The sequence below is a fragment of the Schistocerca gregaria genome, chromosome X (genome assembly GCF_023897955.1).
Source record: "Schistocerca gregaria isolate iqSchGreg1 chromosome X, iqSchGreg1.2, whole genome shotgun sequence".
NCBI classification, from domain to species: domain Eukaryota; kingdom Metazoa; phylum Arthropoda; class Insecta; order Orthoptera; family Acrididae; genus Schistocerca; species Schistocerca gregaria.
The window spans coordinates 126,594,417-126,614,869 of record NC_064931.1 but is presented as its reverse complement, the minus strand read 5'-3'; the positions used below and the strand labels follow the sequence as shown (position 1 = coordinate 126,614,869).

General features: G+C 39.0%; 1 protein-coding gene across 2 annotated transcripts in view; it reads left to right on the top strand.

Moving 5' to 3' along the window:
- The first annotated feature begins 1,875 nt into the window (after positions 1 to 1,875).
- The window catches only part of LOC126297828 (bone morphogenetic protein receptor type-2), a 367,974-nt gene continuing 349,396 nt past the window's right edge, over positions 1,876 to 20,453 (top strand). The window contains exons 1-3 of one of the 2 annotated variants that reach the window (XM_049989074.1): positions 1,876 to 2,297; positions 5,433 to 5,619; positions 14,130 to 14,227. In XM_049989074.1, coding sequence (XP_049845031.1) covers positions 5,538 to 5,619; positions 14,130 to 14,227 — 180 coding nt within the window. In that variant the 5' untranslated portion in view covers positions 1,876 to 2,297; positions 5,433 to 5,537. The remainder of the gene's footprint in view (positions 2,298 to 5,432; positions 5,620 to 14,129; positions 14,228 to 20,453) is intronic. The other variant, XM_049989073.1, reaches the window with a different exon arrangement.

Here is a 20,453-nt window from a genome sequence, read left to right as displayed (position 1 = left end):
GAATAAATACAAAGATTTTAAAGTGGTACCAAAAATGTACAGTCTAAATTGACCTCATTACAAAACAGGGGCTTCCTCTAGTTTATAGGGAGCATGCAAGTTCGCTTTACACTAGTTTACATAAAAATAACTACATTTTTAGTCTACACCTACAGTATACAAAAAGTTTGGTATTTTATTTACGAGTACAGAGAATTTCGTATAACAAAAAAGTTTTCTGTAAGGCGCTTACTCCTCCAGGTGGCACCATGGAATAATTTCCAGGTCAAGTAGCCATTATACAGAGACAGTGTGTCATAAAGTTTTATTGGCAAAAATATATTGACTGAAAATATAATTTGGTGACCTCAGAACCATTGTGATGACTCCAGAATCTTTGCCATGCTTTCACTATATCAGTTAAAACAACATTTATACTTAATTATATGCATATTTTACATGCATATGTATCATAACTTTGAACCTCTGGATCTTAGACATGGCTATCGATATCAAAAAAGTTTCAAGGTTCCCTGAGAACATCATCTTAAGAACACATAGTAAAAATTTTGATATCTTGCCGTAAACAGAAAACATAGAAGTGTCTATCCCCACTATTGGTACTTTAGGTCCCCAGAAATCATGTTTTTTTTAGTTTATCTGGATAATGGATAAAGATTTTAGAAAACTGGAAAATGGCTTTTCTACATAAATGTCAAAAAACATACATTTGCATTTGAGCCATTTTCTGTGGTTAGTTATTCAGATAATTTCGGACCACAATACATAAATGGCTAAAAACTGCCATTCTTTTTGTTATTTAGGAATCGCCCATGAACAGATAATTCTTTTGTAAGCCACCTAAGTCCCACCCTCGCCCAAACCTAATGCAAAAGAACCAACCGATTTGTTCACCTTCCCTGGGGTGGAGGAATTATGATATGTTTAAATTTTAGCCTTGTTGTGCAGAACACCTTCAGTATGCTCGTTCTGCTGATAGGTATACAAATGTTCTCTAGGCCAAGGACTATCCAAAATAATTGCCGCATTCTCTCTATAATCAACAGAACTCGAGATATGGCCCCCTGAAAAATCGTACTTTTGTGATTGACGTTTTGGAACATATTGGTACCATACACTGTCAAACAATCATCAATATCAGTAATGTACCTGACAAGTCCTATACCATTGTGTTGAATGGTCAAAGGACAACTAAATAATCAGTTCTTACTCAAATTCCTAATTGTTCATTATATGTTGTTAAACTTGCTTTAAAAATTTAATTGACAAAGATTTATCACTTGAAATTAATTGTAAAACTGTCTAGACCGCAAGTTGTGTTTATTAATAGGTGACTAGTTTAGATCATTACATGATCAATTGCTGAACTTCAACCAAATCTATGGACAATAAGTCAATGGCTGTGCATGTAGCAGGGACACGTTCAGTGGTTTCTGCCCCATGCATGGCCATTGTCTATCAGTATAGCTAAGGGTCTGAAGATTATCATGTGATGATCGAAACTGACCATCTTTTAATAAATGGGCCTTGTGATTCAGCTTGTTTCATAATTAATTTCGGCTCACTGATTTTATCCAACATTATTTTCAAAAATATATTTATAAGTTGTAAAATCAACATGTAAAAATATTTTCGGCCGACCGTCTTGTGTATAATATATGTTTCCGAGAGAAGACTTAGATAGACAAATAAATAAATGAATACCAGCAATATATTGATCTCTCATTTGTGGTTGTGGCGCCAAGCGGCTGGTATCATGGAAGTTTGCTAGGGGCACGGATGTTGAACGATTAACTATTAATGGCGCCAGTATTGAATGCAAATTGCAACCGGACTTTTGAGATGTAGCTGTTCTGTGTGATTGGGTGTCGTTGGAAACTCTTTGAGCGCTGGGCGGAGTCTTGTTTTACACCGCAGACTGGAGATGATGGTGGTGGTGGAGGGTCGTTAGTGCAGAACACGCAACGGGGTGAGGGAGGTTGTGTATTGATGGCAGGGTGTCGTCGGACCGCAAGTGCTCATATAGTGACTGGTTGTGAAGAACGAGTGTTTTGTTGAAAATTATGTTGCTTAGGAGACTGCCTTTGATGTGAACTTTGGTTTTGTTTACGGACTAAATGTCATTTGTTATAAGGTTATGCATCTGACGTTTGATGAGTGCATCTCCACTTTGAAATTAACGAAACAAAACCTCTGTACTCAGTGAAGGATACGACTTACCTGGACCAAACCATAGCTTTTTAACTTACGTTTTACTACATACGTTTGGACAGTCTGCCGCTGCCAAATAACGATCCGTAAGTTCACTGTCAACTTTTCACTGCTGTCATCGTAACTAATTCATGGGAGAAGCTCTTCTCGATTTTTAGTGTTCGTGCTCCCAATTTTGATTAATATACTTATATTTACCTACATGCCGGTAAAGAACTCTGTTCATTTGTCGAAATAGTTGAATCATTATGCAGTGACAAGTACTTATTGACGTTTCGTTTAGCAGGCGAATCTAAAGCTTTAACGGGAACTCTCTTGAATTTTCAGTGAGAATGATAAATGAAGAGGCATTTTTTAAAAAAATAAGAAAACTAATATTTTGTTCCTCTTATTACTTAACTCGTAGCATACATTATATCGTGTCAATTTGATGAACTGAGCTGTAGCCTGTACCCCAAACGCTGAAGGAAAAAAATCGTAACTTTGACATATGTACTTGGTAGGCATCAATATTGTTTGGGCTAGTGTATTGACAGCGGTAGCCTATGTAGCCTGTGCCCCAGTGTCGCCTATGTGACGGCTGTCAAGTTAGCGTAACTTTAAAAAGCTGGATTTGTCTGTTTCAGGTTTGTTAATTTCTTCAAAAATCTTTGAAATTTTCTCAATGAGTTCACATAAAATTTAAACAGCTTATTAATAGATAAATATTTATCAATTAGTTTACGATAATTAGTTGTGGAAGGGTCTTAAAGTGGCATGTTGCATTTCGAGAAAAATTATTATTATTATTTTGAAGACCAAGTATTCGATAATATTTATTGTGGGGAGCTAGTGATCGAATTGCAAGAAAACTGTGATCGGCGCTCTTTGTTATTCAATATGAATTATTAGTGATTAATCAAAAATATATTAAGTGGAGGGCGTATATTTTGCACCGTGTGCCATAATTTGTTATTGTGTACCTTGTCTAAAGCATATTGTATTTGTAGATGATTTCTGTTTGAAATTAGTCGATAACAATTTGTGCGTAATGTGCGCACATTTGGTTCATAATATTGCCCCTGGTTACTGTGACACACAAACAAAAGGTAGTCTGACATTGCCAAATATGAGTTATATTAAGGTTGTACATAGGATTATGTCACTTTGTTTTCTTGTCTGCTTTCTGTATAGAGTTTTGCGCCATCATTATGCAATTTAGATTTAACATCTCATGGTGGAGTTGGTTTGGTTCTCCACAGGCATCTGAAAATGTAGGCCTATTGACTGTTACAAATATTGCAGCGTGTTGCACTACATTAATGATTGCCTTGGGAAAAACTAGATTTCCCTTGAATTTTCCTTTAATTTATTTTTTATTTTAGTGTTAAGTGCTTCCCAAAAGTAGCCAGTGGTACTACTAACCCTGTAAGCTTACATTTACTCTTTTCCTGTCTTTGAAGTTACCAGCTTTTTTATTAAATCATATGAAAACATTGTTTGTGGCTATTACGGCAACTCTGTAGTTCACTAAAGTCTTTCTATATTGTTTGATAAATGGCTGATGGTGTCATTATCACACCCACTCTGTTGCCTACAGTGTGATCGTATAAAGAGTAGAAGGCTTCCATTTAACAAACCTGACTGTAGTGAACTGTCAAATCTTTAGGTACTGATGTATCATATGTTCAGCATCTATGGTATCTTTTGGTGAAATTAGTGGTCACAGTTGTGTATTTAGCAACATGTGAGTTGATTCAAGTGCAGGAGTTACCACTTTCAAAAGCTGTAAGATTTTTTTTTACACAGAAGTTCTGCATATTATGCATGTTATTCTGTGTTCAGTGTAGACTAATGCAAAAGTTATGTATTGGACCTCCCTTGCATTTTTCGATATGGCATGGACATAAACATTAGGCTTAGTTACTGGTCAGTTTGTTACCACTATGAGATTTTCTGCTTTCACATTTGTTGGCTTTGCCGCCTTTCAATCAAATTGTCAGCTTCCAACGCAACCTAGACATTTTAAATTAATTTGAGGAGATTAGTTTTTATGCATTTGAGGAGCTAATGAATTACTCAGTATATTTATGTATTTCTTTGTTTTGTACAAAAATAGGTTTGAAGATGGATGCACATAGGCCTACCTGAAAGCAGTTATTGCTTGAGTAAGAAAGTACTGGTAAACATTTATAGAAATATGCTGTGCTGCAGATCAGTCTGTCACAACAACAAAGATTTTTTTTTTGGGGGGGGGGGGGGGGAGGGGTTGGATCCAGTAAGTAGCTTTAGCCAGAATAGCAGCCATCTCCCATGATTTGGTAGAACTGGAACATCAGAAAACTATACATATAAGTGTGACATGACACTTTGAAATGGTATAGGCCTATCTAGGGAGCTCCAATATGAGATTCCATAATATGTTAATCATGTAATAGTAGCAGTTTATGTGTAATATATTAAAGTTAGCCTTGGAAAAACTGTGTGTTACTGTTTACATTACATGAGTTTGTTTTTGTTTCCCTGTGGAAAAGTATGACTTATAGACCACAGGAATGCTTGGCAGTGATAAAAACTGAGATTATTAGTTTGGCAAGAGTTTTTCTGTCACTGCATACCAGCATATTTGACAGTTTTATTGTGGTCTGTTGTCTTAATAAAGTATCTATCAGAGCAAATGCAGTGTCAAGTTAAAATGAGACCTATCAAAACGCCTTATTGTCTACTCATCTTACCTGCTTTTTCCAGAGGAGTACAAACAAAATTACTATATTTTGTGTATGTACAAAAACCTATATAATTTTAATTCAAGTAACTTGCTTCCATCTCTGAATATTAAAGTTAATGATTCAAAGTTAATTATACAGTACATCCTGTGTAAAAACAGTGAAGGATGGCAATTGTTTTATTGGCATTTTTCATTTTAAACTAATTTGAGGAAATTTGCTTACTGATTTGAGGAAATTTGCTTACTGATTCGAGGAAATTTGCTTACTGATTTGAGGAAATTAGTTTTTATGCATTTGAGAAACTAATGCATTACTCAGTATACTTATTTATTTGTTTACAAAACAGGTTTGAAGATTGATACACATACCTGAAAGCAGTTATTGCTTCATTAAGAAAGTACTAGTAAACATTTATAGAATTGTCTGTTGACTGTCAGCTTTCTGTCATTACTTGATCGATGTACTCAGAGATGATCAAAAAATTTGCAAAATTAAGTCATTTCATTGCTGCAGGTTTTGCAACGCTCTATAATGGAAAGAATATAGAGATATATTATCATGGGATGCAGATCTGCAACTTCTGAGCATCTGGTGCATTAACTTTTATAATGCAATCACATGGAAGAGGCCATTTCTGTTGTTAATAAAATGGGTATTATTACCACAGCAGTTGCACTTCTTGTACTGAATTATGCTAAAGGTCTGTACATTTCAAGGTATTGGCAGTTTAATAAGATATATGTTAATTCATTTCCATAGTCAGATGTCTATGTGTAGATTCCATCTAATTGTATGCATCAATTGTATCAGCTTATTAAGTAAGTGTACTTGAAATTTGGTAATATTGATTAAAATATTCAAGAGTTAAATAGTTGATGCATGCAACAACTTGTTTAAAAATTACTTTTCTAATCAGTAAGAATTTGTTAATTGATAACTATGAGAAGTATTTGTGGACAGTGTAAATATAGGATGTTCTTTGTTAATAAGAGGAATAGTAGTTTGTGTATCCTCTGTGTCTGGTGGTGGTCTGCCCAGTTCAGTCACACTGTACATATGTAAATTCCGTCACTTCCATGTATAAATGTGTTTTATTGTTAAAGCTACATACAATGGGTCTTGAATCCCAAATATTAATCCTGGATTACATATGTTACTCAATGAGTGAAAAACTGGCGAAAGCATATTTTACAAAGTAATTTACCTTTTTAGAAGGTACAGAAGCCGTGTTGACTTTTAGTTTAAGACAGTGACATACAGTCGGATGGTCAGGTCGACAAATTTTCTTTGCTGGGATAACTCGAGCACACTTTCACTACCAAGACTGAAATGAATTCCTGCCTCAGCTTTGTTGATTATGGGAGTTGTAGTTGCACATAGTTTCATTAGATGTTTATTTTGTAGGTGTAGTAGTTCTGTGGTGTATTGTGGTTAAAGTTTGTAATTTTTTTCTCCATCTTGGTTCGCATGAGGCAGGATTTGTCTGTAGATGTATTCGAAGGTGATGCTGAAATTTAGGGGGAAAAAAACCAATGAAAATAAAGGCATAAAAAAGGCAAAGACAAGTAGGTAGTGTATCACCAGAGTGATTGTCGTCGGTTCTGGTGGTCTAGTGGTGAAATGCATGCCTGGAAACCTAAAGGCCCCAGGGTCAAATCCAGTTTGGACAGTGAATTTTTTTCAGTCTGCCCTTAACCTAAACTTTGCTCCTCAGTGATGTGAAGATTCAGCAAAATAACATGGGATTTGAAGTCAACAGTAAACTGTAGGTTCCCTTTCCCTGCTAAGATTACTGGAGTAAGTTAGTGGTGTACAAGTCACCAAAGGCTTAAAACAGGCTGTTGAGCCATATGAAATCATCATCATCATCACCATCATCCCAAATGATTGTGAATAAAATAAAAGTACATGGTGCCCTCTCTCTCTCTCTCTCTCTCTCTCTCTCTCTCTCTCTCTCTCTCTCTCTTTCTCTCTCTCTCTCTCTAATTAATTTTTATGCCCGCTATACGTATATTTACATCAGTGACCACAGATGAATGAACTTTTTATAATCTGCAAATAAAATAGGCAAAATAAGTTCATAACGGCTGGTGCAAGAAACTGAATTTATGCTCATAAATGAAACACATTTATTTTAGTTAGCTGGGACATCAAAATGTTTGAAGTTGGTAAAGTTGTTAGGTTCCAGATCCTTGGAAACTGACTGTGTCATTCATTGACAATATAAGATAAAAAGCAATTAGCAGCAGATTTTCAATTAACAGGTTCCAAATCTGGTTCATAGTTGTAAGCAATTTTTAAAATTGTGTAGTGATTTAATGTCCATACATTTAGCATGCTGCATCCTCATTTTTCTAAATAGAATATGCTCTGAACTGACTCTTCGTAAAACAAGAGAAATAGGCTCTAGCCATGGAAGTTCCAGGTTGGAATTCAACAATATAAGGAAAAGATAGATGGCTGTATACTGTAAAGATGACACTTAAATTGCATCCATGCACAAGTAAAAGATGCTGAAAGAAATATTTCCTAAAATGTCTGTCCCTTGTCATGATCTTTCCTTACTTGCTCTTTGACAAGATTTAGTCATCTAGATTGAAATTTCAACCACATCAAAGAGAAAAATAAATTGTATGAAATGTGTGTTTCTTCTTAGTGACATTGGCATAGACTGTTTTTCACTGTAAAGTCACTTCTGCATTTGGATGCAACTTCTTCCTCAGTTGCTTTAATGTTGAACAAGATGCTTGATAATTTTTCCAATTATGGCTGCTATGTACCCTGTAGATATAACCCAGCCATAAAATTTTTTGGCCACCTATTTGCATATATTTGTTGGCAAAGCTTTGAAGTATCAGTTTGTTGGAGGTGGTATGTCTTGCAGCTGAAGCATCTGGAAAAAAGTTCAACCACAGTATAATATGGAAATTGGAATGAGAACTACTTGCACAGTATCAAAGTACACCAACTAGTGACTCATGAGAAAAGTCATGATAAATCAGAAAAAATTTCAAGAGCAACCGGCTATCAAACCAATACAATGTAATTATATCATATTTTGTCCGACAAAGAAATTATACATCATTAGTCTTGTAAATTAAAATAAACTTATGTAGGCTGCAGCCATATCGAGGAGAAACTTAATGATTTGTTGTAAGTGAAATTTCCTTAAATTTTTAAGGCAGCAGGAAAGTATAAGGAATGGGTGATGCAACGAAACTGTACTGAGTGACATACACACCTGTACCCGTGCACACCTGGGAGATGGGGCAAATTTTGTCACTTCCAATTCCAAATATTTTGTAACAGATTGTGCTCATTAAATGATATTCATGGAACATTGTTGCTGAAATTCATTCCGTAATTGTTTGAAACACATGCCTTTTTTATGCCAAAATCATGTTTTATGTGTGCAGTGTCAGGTGTCCTTTGTGCAACATGTAGTTAGTTGTAACTCGAGAAACATCATCTGAAATTAAAGATTGCTTGGTCTGTAAATGTTAGTGCCATGCTCCAGATGACAGAACTTTCATGAATTTGACAATATGTTTGAAGATTACTTGAAAACAATAATACTGAAGTAGAATGAAAGACAGTTCATCCCCACACTGTAGTATACAGATTTCACTGTAACTTGAATAAAAGTACACAGCCGCTTTTCAGCAGGAGAGTCATCAAAAGATCATTACAAAGCAGAGAGCAGTGCCGTGAATAGCTAATAAGTAGTACATAGACAGGGAATAGTGACAATCCTTATGAGCATTCAGACATCGCAGTTAATAAGCAGGATTACAGTTAATTGGCAAATTTTACAAATAAGTGGCAGTAGCTCCAAGTGTATGTAACACTACAGGATATGGAACTCTCTACTTTGCAGAGATTTACCATCCAACTGTTAGTGGTAGTAGCATTGCTGGTTACTGATAATAATACCTAAAAATGATGCTGTTTCAATATCATATCACTGAGAAATGAAATTATTGTATGGCATTATTGGCTGGGAGACTCAGCTGCCTCGGCCATCCTGATTTAGGTTTTCCGTGATTTCCCTAAATCTCTCCACACAAATGCAGGGATGGTTCCTTTGGAAGGGCACGACCGACTTCCTTTCCCGTCCTTCCCTGATCCGATGAGACGGATGACCTCCCTGTCTGGTCTCCTCCCCCAAAAACAACCCCAACAACCCAACTCAGCCGCCTAGGGCAAGTCTTTTTATTTGATGCCCTTCAGCATTGTTGATAATAACATAACACCAAGTCCCCAAGTGGATATAATATCTGACATGGCCAGAAATTTAACCTGGGATCCTCTCATCTAGAGACAGCAATACTAACCGCTAGACTAATAGTTGTGGGCCAACATCATTATTGTTACTGCTCATACTTCTCATTCAGTTGCAGAGAGAAATGTGCTTCCTGACTCGGTTTTTTGTGTCTTGCGGTTCCATTTATAATGACATCATTGGCAGTACATCAAGCCTCAATCTTCCTTCTCTAACTAAGATGAAAATATAAGAGTATTATATTTCAGAGCATTGACTTTGTCCACAGTAACTGATAGACTGGGTTTTGCTGAAGGTTATATAGATTAAATGGAACTGGGAATGAATAATGGAAAGTAAGCATATAGCTGCAGCTTAGACACTAAAATATCTGAGGATATTGTAATTGGTTTCATATTTTAAGTGTTAAGACTCTGCTTTTGGACCCTGAGGAGAGTTTGCACAGAACAAATGTTTTGCAGTACTAGGTGGTACACCCCCTGTGGGTCCAGGTGTTAGAATAGGCATGAAGTATTCCTGTCTGTTGAAAGAGGCAACTAAAAGGCGACTCTCACGTTTCAGCCTTTGTGATGCTCCCCTGAGGGGTTTGACGTCCATATTTCAAAATTTTCCCTTACAGCAAGCCAAATGGCGAAGGGCGCCTTACATGGTACATTGTGTCCATTGTGCGCTGATACTTTTCACATCCTACGTCAATGTGGATCTGCACTTCCGCACATTTTCCAGCTGTTGGGTGAAGTCACCCTTCATCCACTGTGCAGTATCATTTTTTGTGCTGATGGTGGTAATGGACTGTTTTGCACCTGATTCCAGAACAGTAGCCTGTCCGTTGTGGTGGGGCTGCCATGTACCCTGTTGGTTGCAGCCCCCCCCCCCCCCCCCCCCCCGACTACGCAGGGATTGCTCTGCTGATGCCTGCACCGTTAACTCCCCAAGGGGTAGATGCCTACCAGGTGGCCTTGGCTGCGGCTGAGCGGCGCCTGTGGGGAGGGTCCCTGGTTAAAGTGTGTGGCATCGGGGCAGATGACACAAGATGAAGCATAGTACATCGTCTCTTGCTGGTGGTCAAACAGCAGTAGTCTCTAAGCATTCGCGGGCTCAATTCAATGCACAGAAGTACAACCCCAAATCGTTCCCTTCCCTGACCATGCCACGGGAGGAATGTCAGGCTAAGGATGGCAGCACCTCTTATTCACATTGGTACCTTATTTGTTTGAGAGCGGATGGGGAATCTTTCATGATAATGAAGCCTCAGTTTTTTGTTGAACATTTAGAGGACAAGTTTGGGGAGGTGGAGGGATTGTCCAAAATGAGATCTGGGTCAGTCCTGATCAAAACAGCACCCTCTGTTCAGTTACAGGCGTTACTTGTTTGTGACAAGCTGGGTGATGTTTCTATAACCATCACGCCTTGTGGTGAAATAACTGCCTGCAGTGTAAATCTTCCTCCAGATGTTGCAGTATCCCAGAATGTATTAACTGCACTGATTGATCGACTCCCTAAACCTTTCCTACTTTTGGGAAATTTTAACACCCATAGCCCCTTGGGGGGGGGGGGGGGGGGAGGGCGGTGGCACCGTGCTTACTGGCTGAGGCAAAGATTTCGAAACTTTACTGTCTCACTTTGACCTCTGCCTCTTAAATACTGGGGCCGCCACACATTTTAGTGTGGCTCATGGTAATTACTCAGCCATTGATTTGTTGATTTGCAGCCCAGGACTTCTCCTGTCTATCCACTGGAGAGCACATGATGACCTGTGTGGTAGTGACCACTTCCCCATCTTCCTGTCACTGCCCCGCAGCCAGGTCCACACCTGCCCAGATGGGCTTTAAACAAGGTGGACTGGGAAACTTTCACTTCTGCTGTCACCATTGAATCTCCCCCACACGGTAACATCGATGTGATCTCTTGCTCTTTAGGGTATCCCCAGCAATAGGAAGTCCCTTGGTGGTCTGGAAGTCGCTGAAGCAATTATGGAGTGTCGGTGAGCTCTACAGCGGCATAAGCGGCACCCTTCCCTGGAGCACCTCATAGCCTTTAAACGGCTCTGTGCCCGCGTTCGCCATTTTATCAAATGATGGAAGCAGGAGTGTTGGAAGAGATATGTCTCGACTATTGGGTGCCATACATCACCTTCCCAAGTCTGGACAAAAATCAAACATGAAACTTCCTGGCATCTCATTCTGGAAAGATCAAACATGTTTTCGGGTACCAGATCCCAACAGGTGATTGACTTGGCTTCCTCACCTTCATCTGCTTAAGCGGAAGTGCTGGCAGCACCTCAGTGCCCTCCGCTGCCTGAGCTACACCAACTGGGGTGCAGATCACTCTACTCTGCTGCAGCTCTAAGGAGCCCTTGTTCAATTGTGTCTTGACTATGGGAGTCTGCTTTATGGTTTGCCGGCGCCCTCAGCATTGCATTTACTTGATCCACTGCACCACTGTGGCGTTCGCCTAGTGACACGAGCTTTTAGGAAGAGTCTGGTGACCAGCATCCTGGTAGAGACCGTAGTCCCTCCATTGCAGGTTAGGCGTGCACTACTTTTGGCCAGTTATGTTGCACACATTCGTAGTTCTCCTGCACATCCGAATTACCGTCTCCTTTTTGCGCCCACGTTGATTCGTATTCCTCATTGGCAGCCCAGATCAGGGCTTCCAATTGCAGTTTGCGTCTGAACCGGAGTCCTTGCCTTTACCACATATACTAAAGGTCCAGTCACGTAAACCTCCATGGTGTACATAGGCCGCGGCTTGGCCTGGACCTTTCCCATGCTCTAAGGACTCAGTTCACCCCACGGCTCTCTGCTGCCACTTCCTTTAGATTCTCCACATGTACCAAGTGGTTTACACAAATGGCTCAATCGCTAATGATCACGTTGGCTCCTTGTATGTCCATGGAAGACATACTGAACAGTATTCCCTGCCCACTGGCTGCAGTGTTTTCACTGCTGAGCTGGTGGCTATATCCCGTACTCTTGAGCACATCCATTCATGCCCTGGGGAGTTGTTTCTTCTGTGTACTGACTCCTTGAGCAGCCTACAAGCTGTTGACCACTGCTACCCTCGTCATCCTTTGGTAGCGACCATCCAGGAGTCCATCTATTACCTGGAATGGACCAGTCGTTTAGTGGTGTTTGTCTGGACCCCAAGTCACGTCGGCATCCCAGGCAACAAATTTGCTGACAGGCTGGCCAAAGAGGCTGCGTGGAAACCTCTTATAGAGACCGGCTTCTTTGCAACTGACCTACGTTCAGTACTAAGCCGCAGGGTGTCGCGGCTTTGGGAGATGGAATGGCACAACCTCAGTACGCTCACCAGACTGTGTGCCATTAAAGAGAGTACGAATGTGTGGAAGACCTCCACGTGGTATTCTCACAGGGACTCTGTGGTTCTGTCGGCCCCGCATTGGCCACGCTTGGGTGACACATGGCTACCTCTTGTGCTGTGATGACCTGCCTCAGTGTCGGTGCAACACCTAGCTGACAGTGGCCCTTATCTCGGTGAGCTGTCCTTTGACTGACATCGATGCACTCTTCAGTTACTGGACTCATTGCCATTAATTTTAGCTGACAACGTCTCATCGGTTAATTTGGTTTTACGTTTTATATGTGACAGTGGGCTTTATCATTCTATATAAGTTTTAGCGCATGTCCTTTGTTCCTTTGTATTCTCCACTCTAATGCTCTTAGGCTGGATGTTTTAATGTGCTTCTCTCTGTGGTTTTCTTTTCCTGTTTTGTCCATAGTAGCGTTGGTTGTCCTGTCACTCTTCTGATTCTTCCTTTCTCCTGTTATTTTGCTGTAGATGTCCTTTCTTTTATTCTTTCCTTTGTGTAATTATTTCACTGGGAACAAGGCCATTTTACAAATCTACTTAAAGAATAAAATTATCTTGCAGTTGGTACACAGTTTTTCATCTGTGGATTTATTTGTGTGATATGTACACTGTATATGCAGTGCACACCTACTCTGTCAGTAAAATACAAGCAAATCATATGCTGTAGCTCTTTGCCCACCCTTTCCCTTCCCTCTCCACCATAGTGTGCCTCCCCCAAATCACCCAACTAGTTTATGGAATATTTGAATTTATATTATTGTATAAAATCTGGCATCATTCTATACATTCTGGTTGCTATGGGCCTTTGACTCTTATTCATGTAAACACTTCAGTCAACACTTATTGGGACACAAATTTTGGAAAGTTAAGATTTAGAGAAAATATTAAATATAAATAATGGACAGTAGATTTTTTAAACACAGTTGATGGGTGTTTGGGTTGAATAAGACTAGCTTAAACAAGTTTATTTTAAGAACGTGCTGGTTCTTTTTACCCTCCAGTGACCCTATTTACTTTCTAGAAACTTATACCTTACTTGTGAATAGTCTGTTGCATGAACATTTATTAATTTTTGAACCTTGATAACCATTTTTTGTTAATTATGTTGGTGATTATCAAATTTAAAGTACTTTAACAGCAAGTATATCTTACTAGTCAATAGCCCTTTTGAGTCGGGGATTTTTGCATGGAAGATCACCGAGCGAGGTGATGCAGTGGTTAGCACACTGGACTCGCATTTGGGAGGAAAACAGTTCAAACACGTATCCGGCTATCCAGATTTAGGTTTCCCATTATTTCCCTAAAGTGCATCAGGCAAATGCCAGAATGATTTCCTTGAAAAGGCATGGCTGACTTCCTTCTCCATCCTTCCCTGATCCGATGGTCCTATTAACCTCACTGTTTGGTCCCCTCCCCCAAACCAACCAAGTGATCAACCATGGAAGATCATACATTGCTGGCAACTCAGCTGGAGTGGAATCTGCTTGCCTTGTATTTGTACTGTGAACTTTGTCAGATATTGAATATCATATAAATTACCATTTCAATCACTAATCAGAATTTGCAGAATTTTTGTCTCTTTTTCTCCATAGGTCACCAAGTATATGAATCCAGGATCTGTGCTGAGAAAAATGTTCAGATGCACCATGCACCTGATTCGCATGAATATTTGAGCACATTTAAAGCAGAGGTGAGTTCTGTGACAGTCATATAGCTTTCTTTCATAAATGCTTTCTTCAGTTAATATTGTTGAAGAATAGTTCAGCAGTCAATATTGTGTTAGACGATGCTTTGGTGAAAGTGGGGGAGTGTATATGGGACTGTAACAACAGCTTTCTGCTTGCCAATTGTGGGTAGTAGTGTCACAAATATATTGTGGTATTGGAACCTGAATTTTCTGAATGTAAGTTAGAATTAAAAACTAAACTCAAGAATTTCAGCTGTTTATTTTTTGTTTTGTAATCTTAATTTTGTTTCAGCAGTTATAATTTTTAGATTTTTCAAGCCACATAAATCTTCTAGAATATCAACAATTTATGCTGTTATTGATGTTATTCAGTTGCTTGTCACTGATTCCGTTGGGAACACATTTTATGGTAAACTGTCTAACTGGCAGGAAAGATATCTGGTAATTACTGGATATGAGCTATGAATGTTAAGCAAACACTGTTTTTTCAAATGGTTTATTACCTGAAGAATCAGCTGTGGATATATGTTTTGTGAAAATCGTGACACTTGGTTGTATTTGAACAATTTATTATTTTGTTACTGGTCTCCATATAAAAACTGGTTAAAGCAAGTCATATATCAGTTGTGTTGAACAATAAAGTCACATTAGTTGTCTAATTCAGGAATAATAATACAGAGAAAAGTAATTTTTCCACATCAGCAACCTTCATCCCAACATTACTGGGTTGTGTAGAACCCTCTGTACATTATCAGGTACTGCTAGCATGTCATCTACAAATAAATGACATTAAAGTGAGTTTGCTTGATGAGTTAACACATAATTTTGTGTATAAACTGGCAAACCCAATATTGCTTCACAATTGCTAAATATGTATGTGAACTGGATATACATCCCTCTGTGTCTGTCTCCTCTTCCCCTCTCTCTTTGTCCACCCCCCCCCCCCCCTCCCTAATCTGCCCATCTCTTCCCTCCATTCCATCTGACCCCAAGCCCTGCTTGTTGTTGTTGTTGTTGTTGTTGTTGTTGTTGTTGTTAATGAAGCCTTGATTAGAAATTGAAGTACCTTAAACTCAAGTGGACAAGTTGGTTCGGATCGTTGGTATATGAGAGAGACCTCTCCAGCTTCAGGATCGGGGAGGATAGTAGCCTTAATGCCAGTATTTCACATAATGTTAGTGTGAGAGTGTAGGATTAGAAAGTTCCAGACAATTCAGATTCTGTAGTAGTATTCTAATCATAAGACAATATGCCATAAATACAACTTTGTTTTCTGTAAAACTGATGGTGAGGAAGAAAACAATGTGTTTACAATTTTTGTTTAAAATTATGTGTAAGAAAAAAAGAATATATAGGGGGGAAACAATTTGTCTTATGATATACATGCCAAGCAATCCTAATTAAAACAGCAAGAAAGAAAATGAAATCACATATTTTCACAGCAAAGCATTTCCTTTCTCGCAGCTGCATTTAACAGAAAACTTTTTCATTGTTGTGTGAAAAAATATATGTAGCCTATGTCTCTGAACATTTATTAGAGCATTGAGTAAAAATCTGAAGTAAATCAGTCTAAGTTTTTGATACTCTTGGTAACAACAACTTATCTTTGTATAGTAGTACAGATGTAATTTTGTGTGGGGAAATACATTAAATATGACACAAAGGTGCAGGAACATGTTTGGGTTTGTGTGAAAAAACAGTGTTAAAATAACATGCGGGCCTCATGTCTTGTAATTTTGTCTGCAAACAGCCACTGAGTATCAAAACCAGATTATGAATGTCACAATAATAGTACCTAACATGTGATACATAAGATTGTTGGATGACTAACTTGCCTGCTCACCATTTCCATTACCATGCATGTTTGGTGCTACAGAATACTTATTTTTCCTTGAATGGTATTCATTGACCATGCATATTGCAATAGACAGGAAAAGTGTTGCACTTGTACCTCATACTTTACTTTTCATTTGCAATTTCCATACTGAAATTTAGTTGTCCCACGTTCATTGCACTGTGTTAAATAAAACAAGAAGAAATAAGGTAACAACTTAAGGAAAACACTTGGTGGGAAAAATTGCAATTGAAGATGTAATAATCATGTAGTAGATGTAACTGTAATTTCGTTAAAATTTTAATGTGAGCTTGTTGGTTGCAAGGCATGTGCCAGGCATTACAGTGCCCATTACATTTGTCATTCACTTCCAAAAATTTGTGTTAAACGTACTGGAACAGAGTCAGGTTGTAGTGTTGATGGCAACTGGTGTAAACTGGACACGAAAACCCACATTGTTGTGTAAAGCATGCACATAATGTGCTTTGTCAGGAGGAACTTTTCGTAGGTGTGTGCGCATAACATTGTGTAAAAATGATGTATGGATAGAATAAAAGTATGTGCAAAAGCTGCAATTAGTCTTTTTGCTAGTGCATTGTGATGGAAAACGTCGAAGTTACAAGGTGTTTCAAAAATGACCGGTATATTTGAAACGGCAATAAAAACTAAACGGGCAGCGATAGAAATACACCGTTTGTTGCAATGTGCTTGGGACAACAGTACATTTTCAGGCGGACAAACTTTCGAAATTACAGTAGTTACAATTTTAAACAACAGATGGCGCTGCAAGTGATGTGAAAGATATAGAAGAAAACGCAGTCTGTGGGTGCGCCATTCTGTATGTCGTCTTTCTGCTGTAAGCGTGTGCTGTTCACAACGTGCAAGTGTGCTGTGGACAACATGGTTTATTCCTTAGAACAGAGGACTTTTCTGGTGTTGGAATTCCACCACCTAGAAAACAGTGTTGTTGCAACAAGACGAAGTTGTCAACGGAGGTTTAATGTAACCTAAGGACCGAAAAGCGATAAAATAAAGGATCTGTTTGATAAATTTCAACAGACTGGGAACGTGACGGATGAACGTGCTGGAAAGGTAGGGCGACCGCGTACGGCAACCACAGAGGGCAACGCGCAGCTAGTGCAGCAGGTGATCCAACAGCGGCCTCGAGTTTCCGTTGGCCATGTTGCAGCTGCGGTCCAAATGATGCCAACGTCCACGTATCATCTCATGCGCCAGAGTTTACACCTCTATCCATACAAAATTCAAACGCGGCAACCCCTCAGCGCCGCTACCATTGCTGCACGAGAGACATTCACTAACGATATAGTGCACAGGATTGATGACGGCGATATGCATGTGGGCAGCATTTGGTTTACTGACGAAGCTTATTTTTACCTGGACGGCTTCGTCAATAAACAGAACTGGCGCATATGGGGAACCGAAAAGCCCCACGTTGCAGTTCCATCATCCCTGCATCCTCAAAAAGTACTGGTCTGGGCCGCCATTTCTTCCAAAGGAATCATTGGCCCATTTTTCAGATCCGAAACAATTACTGCATCACGCTATCTGGACATTCTTCGTGAATTTGTGTACAAACTGCCTTAGACGACACTGCGAACACCTCGTGGTTTATGCAAGACGGTGCCCGGCCCCATCGCACGGCCGACGTCTTTAATTTCCTAAATGAATATTTCGATGATCGTGTGACTGCTTTGGGCTATCCGAAACATACAGGAGGTGGTGTGGATAGGCCTCCCTATTCGCCAGACATGAACCCCTGTGACTTCTTTCTGTGGGGACACTTGAAAGACTAGGTGTACCGCCAGAATCCAGAAACAACTGAACAGCTGAAGTACATCTCATCTGCATGTGAAGCCATTCCGCCAGACACGTTGTCAAAGGTTTCGGGTAATTTCCTTCAGAGACTACGCCATATTATTGCTACGCATGGTGGATATGTGGAAAATATCGTACTATAGTGTTTCCCAGACCGCAGCGCCATCTGTTGTTGACAATTGTAACTACTGTAATTTCGAAAGTTTGTCTGCCTGAAAATGTACTGTTGTCCCAAGCATATTGCAACAAACGGTGTATTTCTGTCGCTGCTCGTTTAGTTTGTATTGCCGTTTCAAATATACCGGTCATTTTTGAAACACCCTGTACATCTGATTATGATTTAGGTTTTGTACATTGACTGGTGGGATGATTTGGTTAGTGTGGTGTGGTTTGATTACCTGACACATTTCGGTTCAGCCGAGTTAGAATTCCGTCTCCGATGGCTATTTTGTAAATTGGAGATTAGGTTTAAGTTATTAACACATTTTGTGGCGGTCAATACCCACAATGCAAATTTCATTTGAAGAACCATCATCCAGAAGCTGTTTTGTTTTTAGGTTTATGTATTGAGGGATCGTGTGTCATATTGATGAAATGCTAATGTAAATAGACTAGAATAGTTCGAGATGCAGGATTTTATACAGTTTGTGGTTATAGCCATGGGCATTCTTTGAAAGGGCAGGTTACCCTATCCTGGTTTTGATTCTTAACTTTTTTACCTGTGAAGTTCAGATACGAGAGGAACAGAACTGTACACAAATCCACCTAAAATGAGAGCATTCTGAAAAGTAGTGCCTAAAATTTTTTGTGAAAACTCTTAAAGCTTTTAAATTAAAACAATCATTAACATTCTACATCATTGTTCTTCACGTCTACATATTTATTTCTCAACATATTCACCCTGACGGTAAAAACATTTCTCCCAACAAGAGACCAGTTTGTCGATACTGTCAGTGTAGAATGTCTGCCTTTGTTGACGGAGCCACAACCTCACTTCTGTGTGTACCATTTTCATCACTATCAAATTGAAGTCCTCAAAGATGTTTAAGTTTTGGAAACAGGTTAAAATCTGATGATCCAAGTCAGGGCTGTATGGAGGATGATAGATGACAATGAGCACGAACAATCCTACATTGCACATTACTGATGTTGATATAATCATCACTGTACATATTTTTCTCTTCTGTGAATTTTAATTGGAGGCACATTTTCTGTAGTTAGGAAATCAATCACAGCGCGCTGTTTCCCACCCGACGACATTGTGTCATTACTCATCACCATGTTAACGTGTTACAGTTTGGAGCCCTCTAGCTGCAGGGGGTTGCAACTAGCGTCAAAGAAGTGTGAAAGTCTACTGAATAACATATGTGTTATACCTTAACAGATATTGAGATCAGAATAAAAAATTGGAGGCATTACTTTCCCATGCCCTTGTAGTTATGTCAGGGTCAAGAATTTTGACCTTCCTGCAGAACCTACATTTACCTTGTGTTGTGCTCAACTCTCTGATAAATATATATAATGGGGTTGTCTTCAGGCTACAAAATGTTTGGTTGTTGATTTCACTTGCCTTTAGTGTGTGCAGCCCACATTTTTCAGCTTGTGTTGGTATAGTGCAGATATAATTAAGGTAAGTGCGTTTTGTTCCTGTGTAATATGTGAGAAAGTTCAGAACAAACTTGTTCCAAAATGCAGTATCTGTTGTGACATTCAAGGAACTTTGTACCCAAGTGGAGCATGCAATTAAATGTTTTTTGGAAAAAAAATTGTTGCCACAGAACACTTGTTCTCATTTGTTTGTATTAATCTTCTTTAATTGGTTAATCTTAATTTCCCTTCTGTCACACATAATGAACAAATAGCCATTATATAATGTCCTGTAATATAAAAGTTATTGCTGATATTCAGTGCACAATTAGAAACTACATGATACACAAATAGAAGAGTTATTCTATTCTATCCTAGAGTTCCCTTTGTCGGAAATGTGAGACTTTTCAACTGAAAAGTTAGATGACGTACATTGTTGAGTGAGTGTGCAACTGTTCTCGTCCCATCCCATTCCCAACCCTACTTTATTTGTGCAATGAAAATCTATCTTTTCTTTGGAGTGGAAGTAATTAAATTTTAGGAATGACTTACCGGTTCCAGGAAAATTTATAGTGCATGGTCACATGAACACACATTCAGTGCCTTTTTATTTTAGTTAATTTTAAGGTGGGCTCTCTTTTGACTTGTGCATGGAGCAGTGGTTTTCCCATTTGATAAATGCTGTCAGATACATCTATCGAAATACTTTGAGAACCATTGGGTGTTTTTTATTTATTTCCCCCCCCCCCCCCCCCCCCCCCCCCCAAGGCAAAGCTGTAGTATTTGTCAAGAGTTTGTAAAACTACTTAGCACCTGTGAACCTATAGATTTCTTTTGATCCCTCCTTATAGCCTGATATGATTAATATTATAAAATAATATGGTTATAGTAAATGGTATGATTGCAACCTATTTTGCTGTGATTTTTGCAGATTTTCTTAATCCTGAGTAGGATTCCAGTGTATCATGAAAC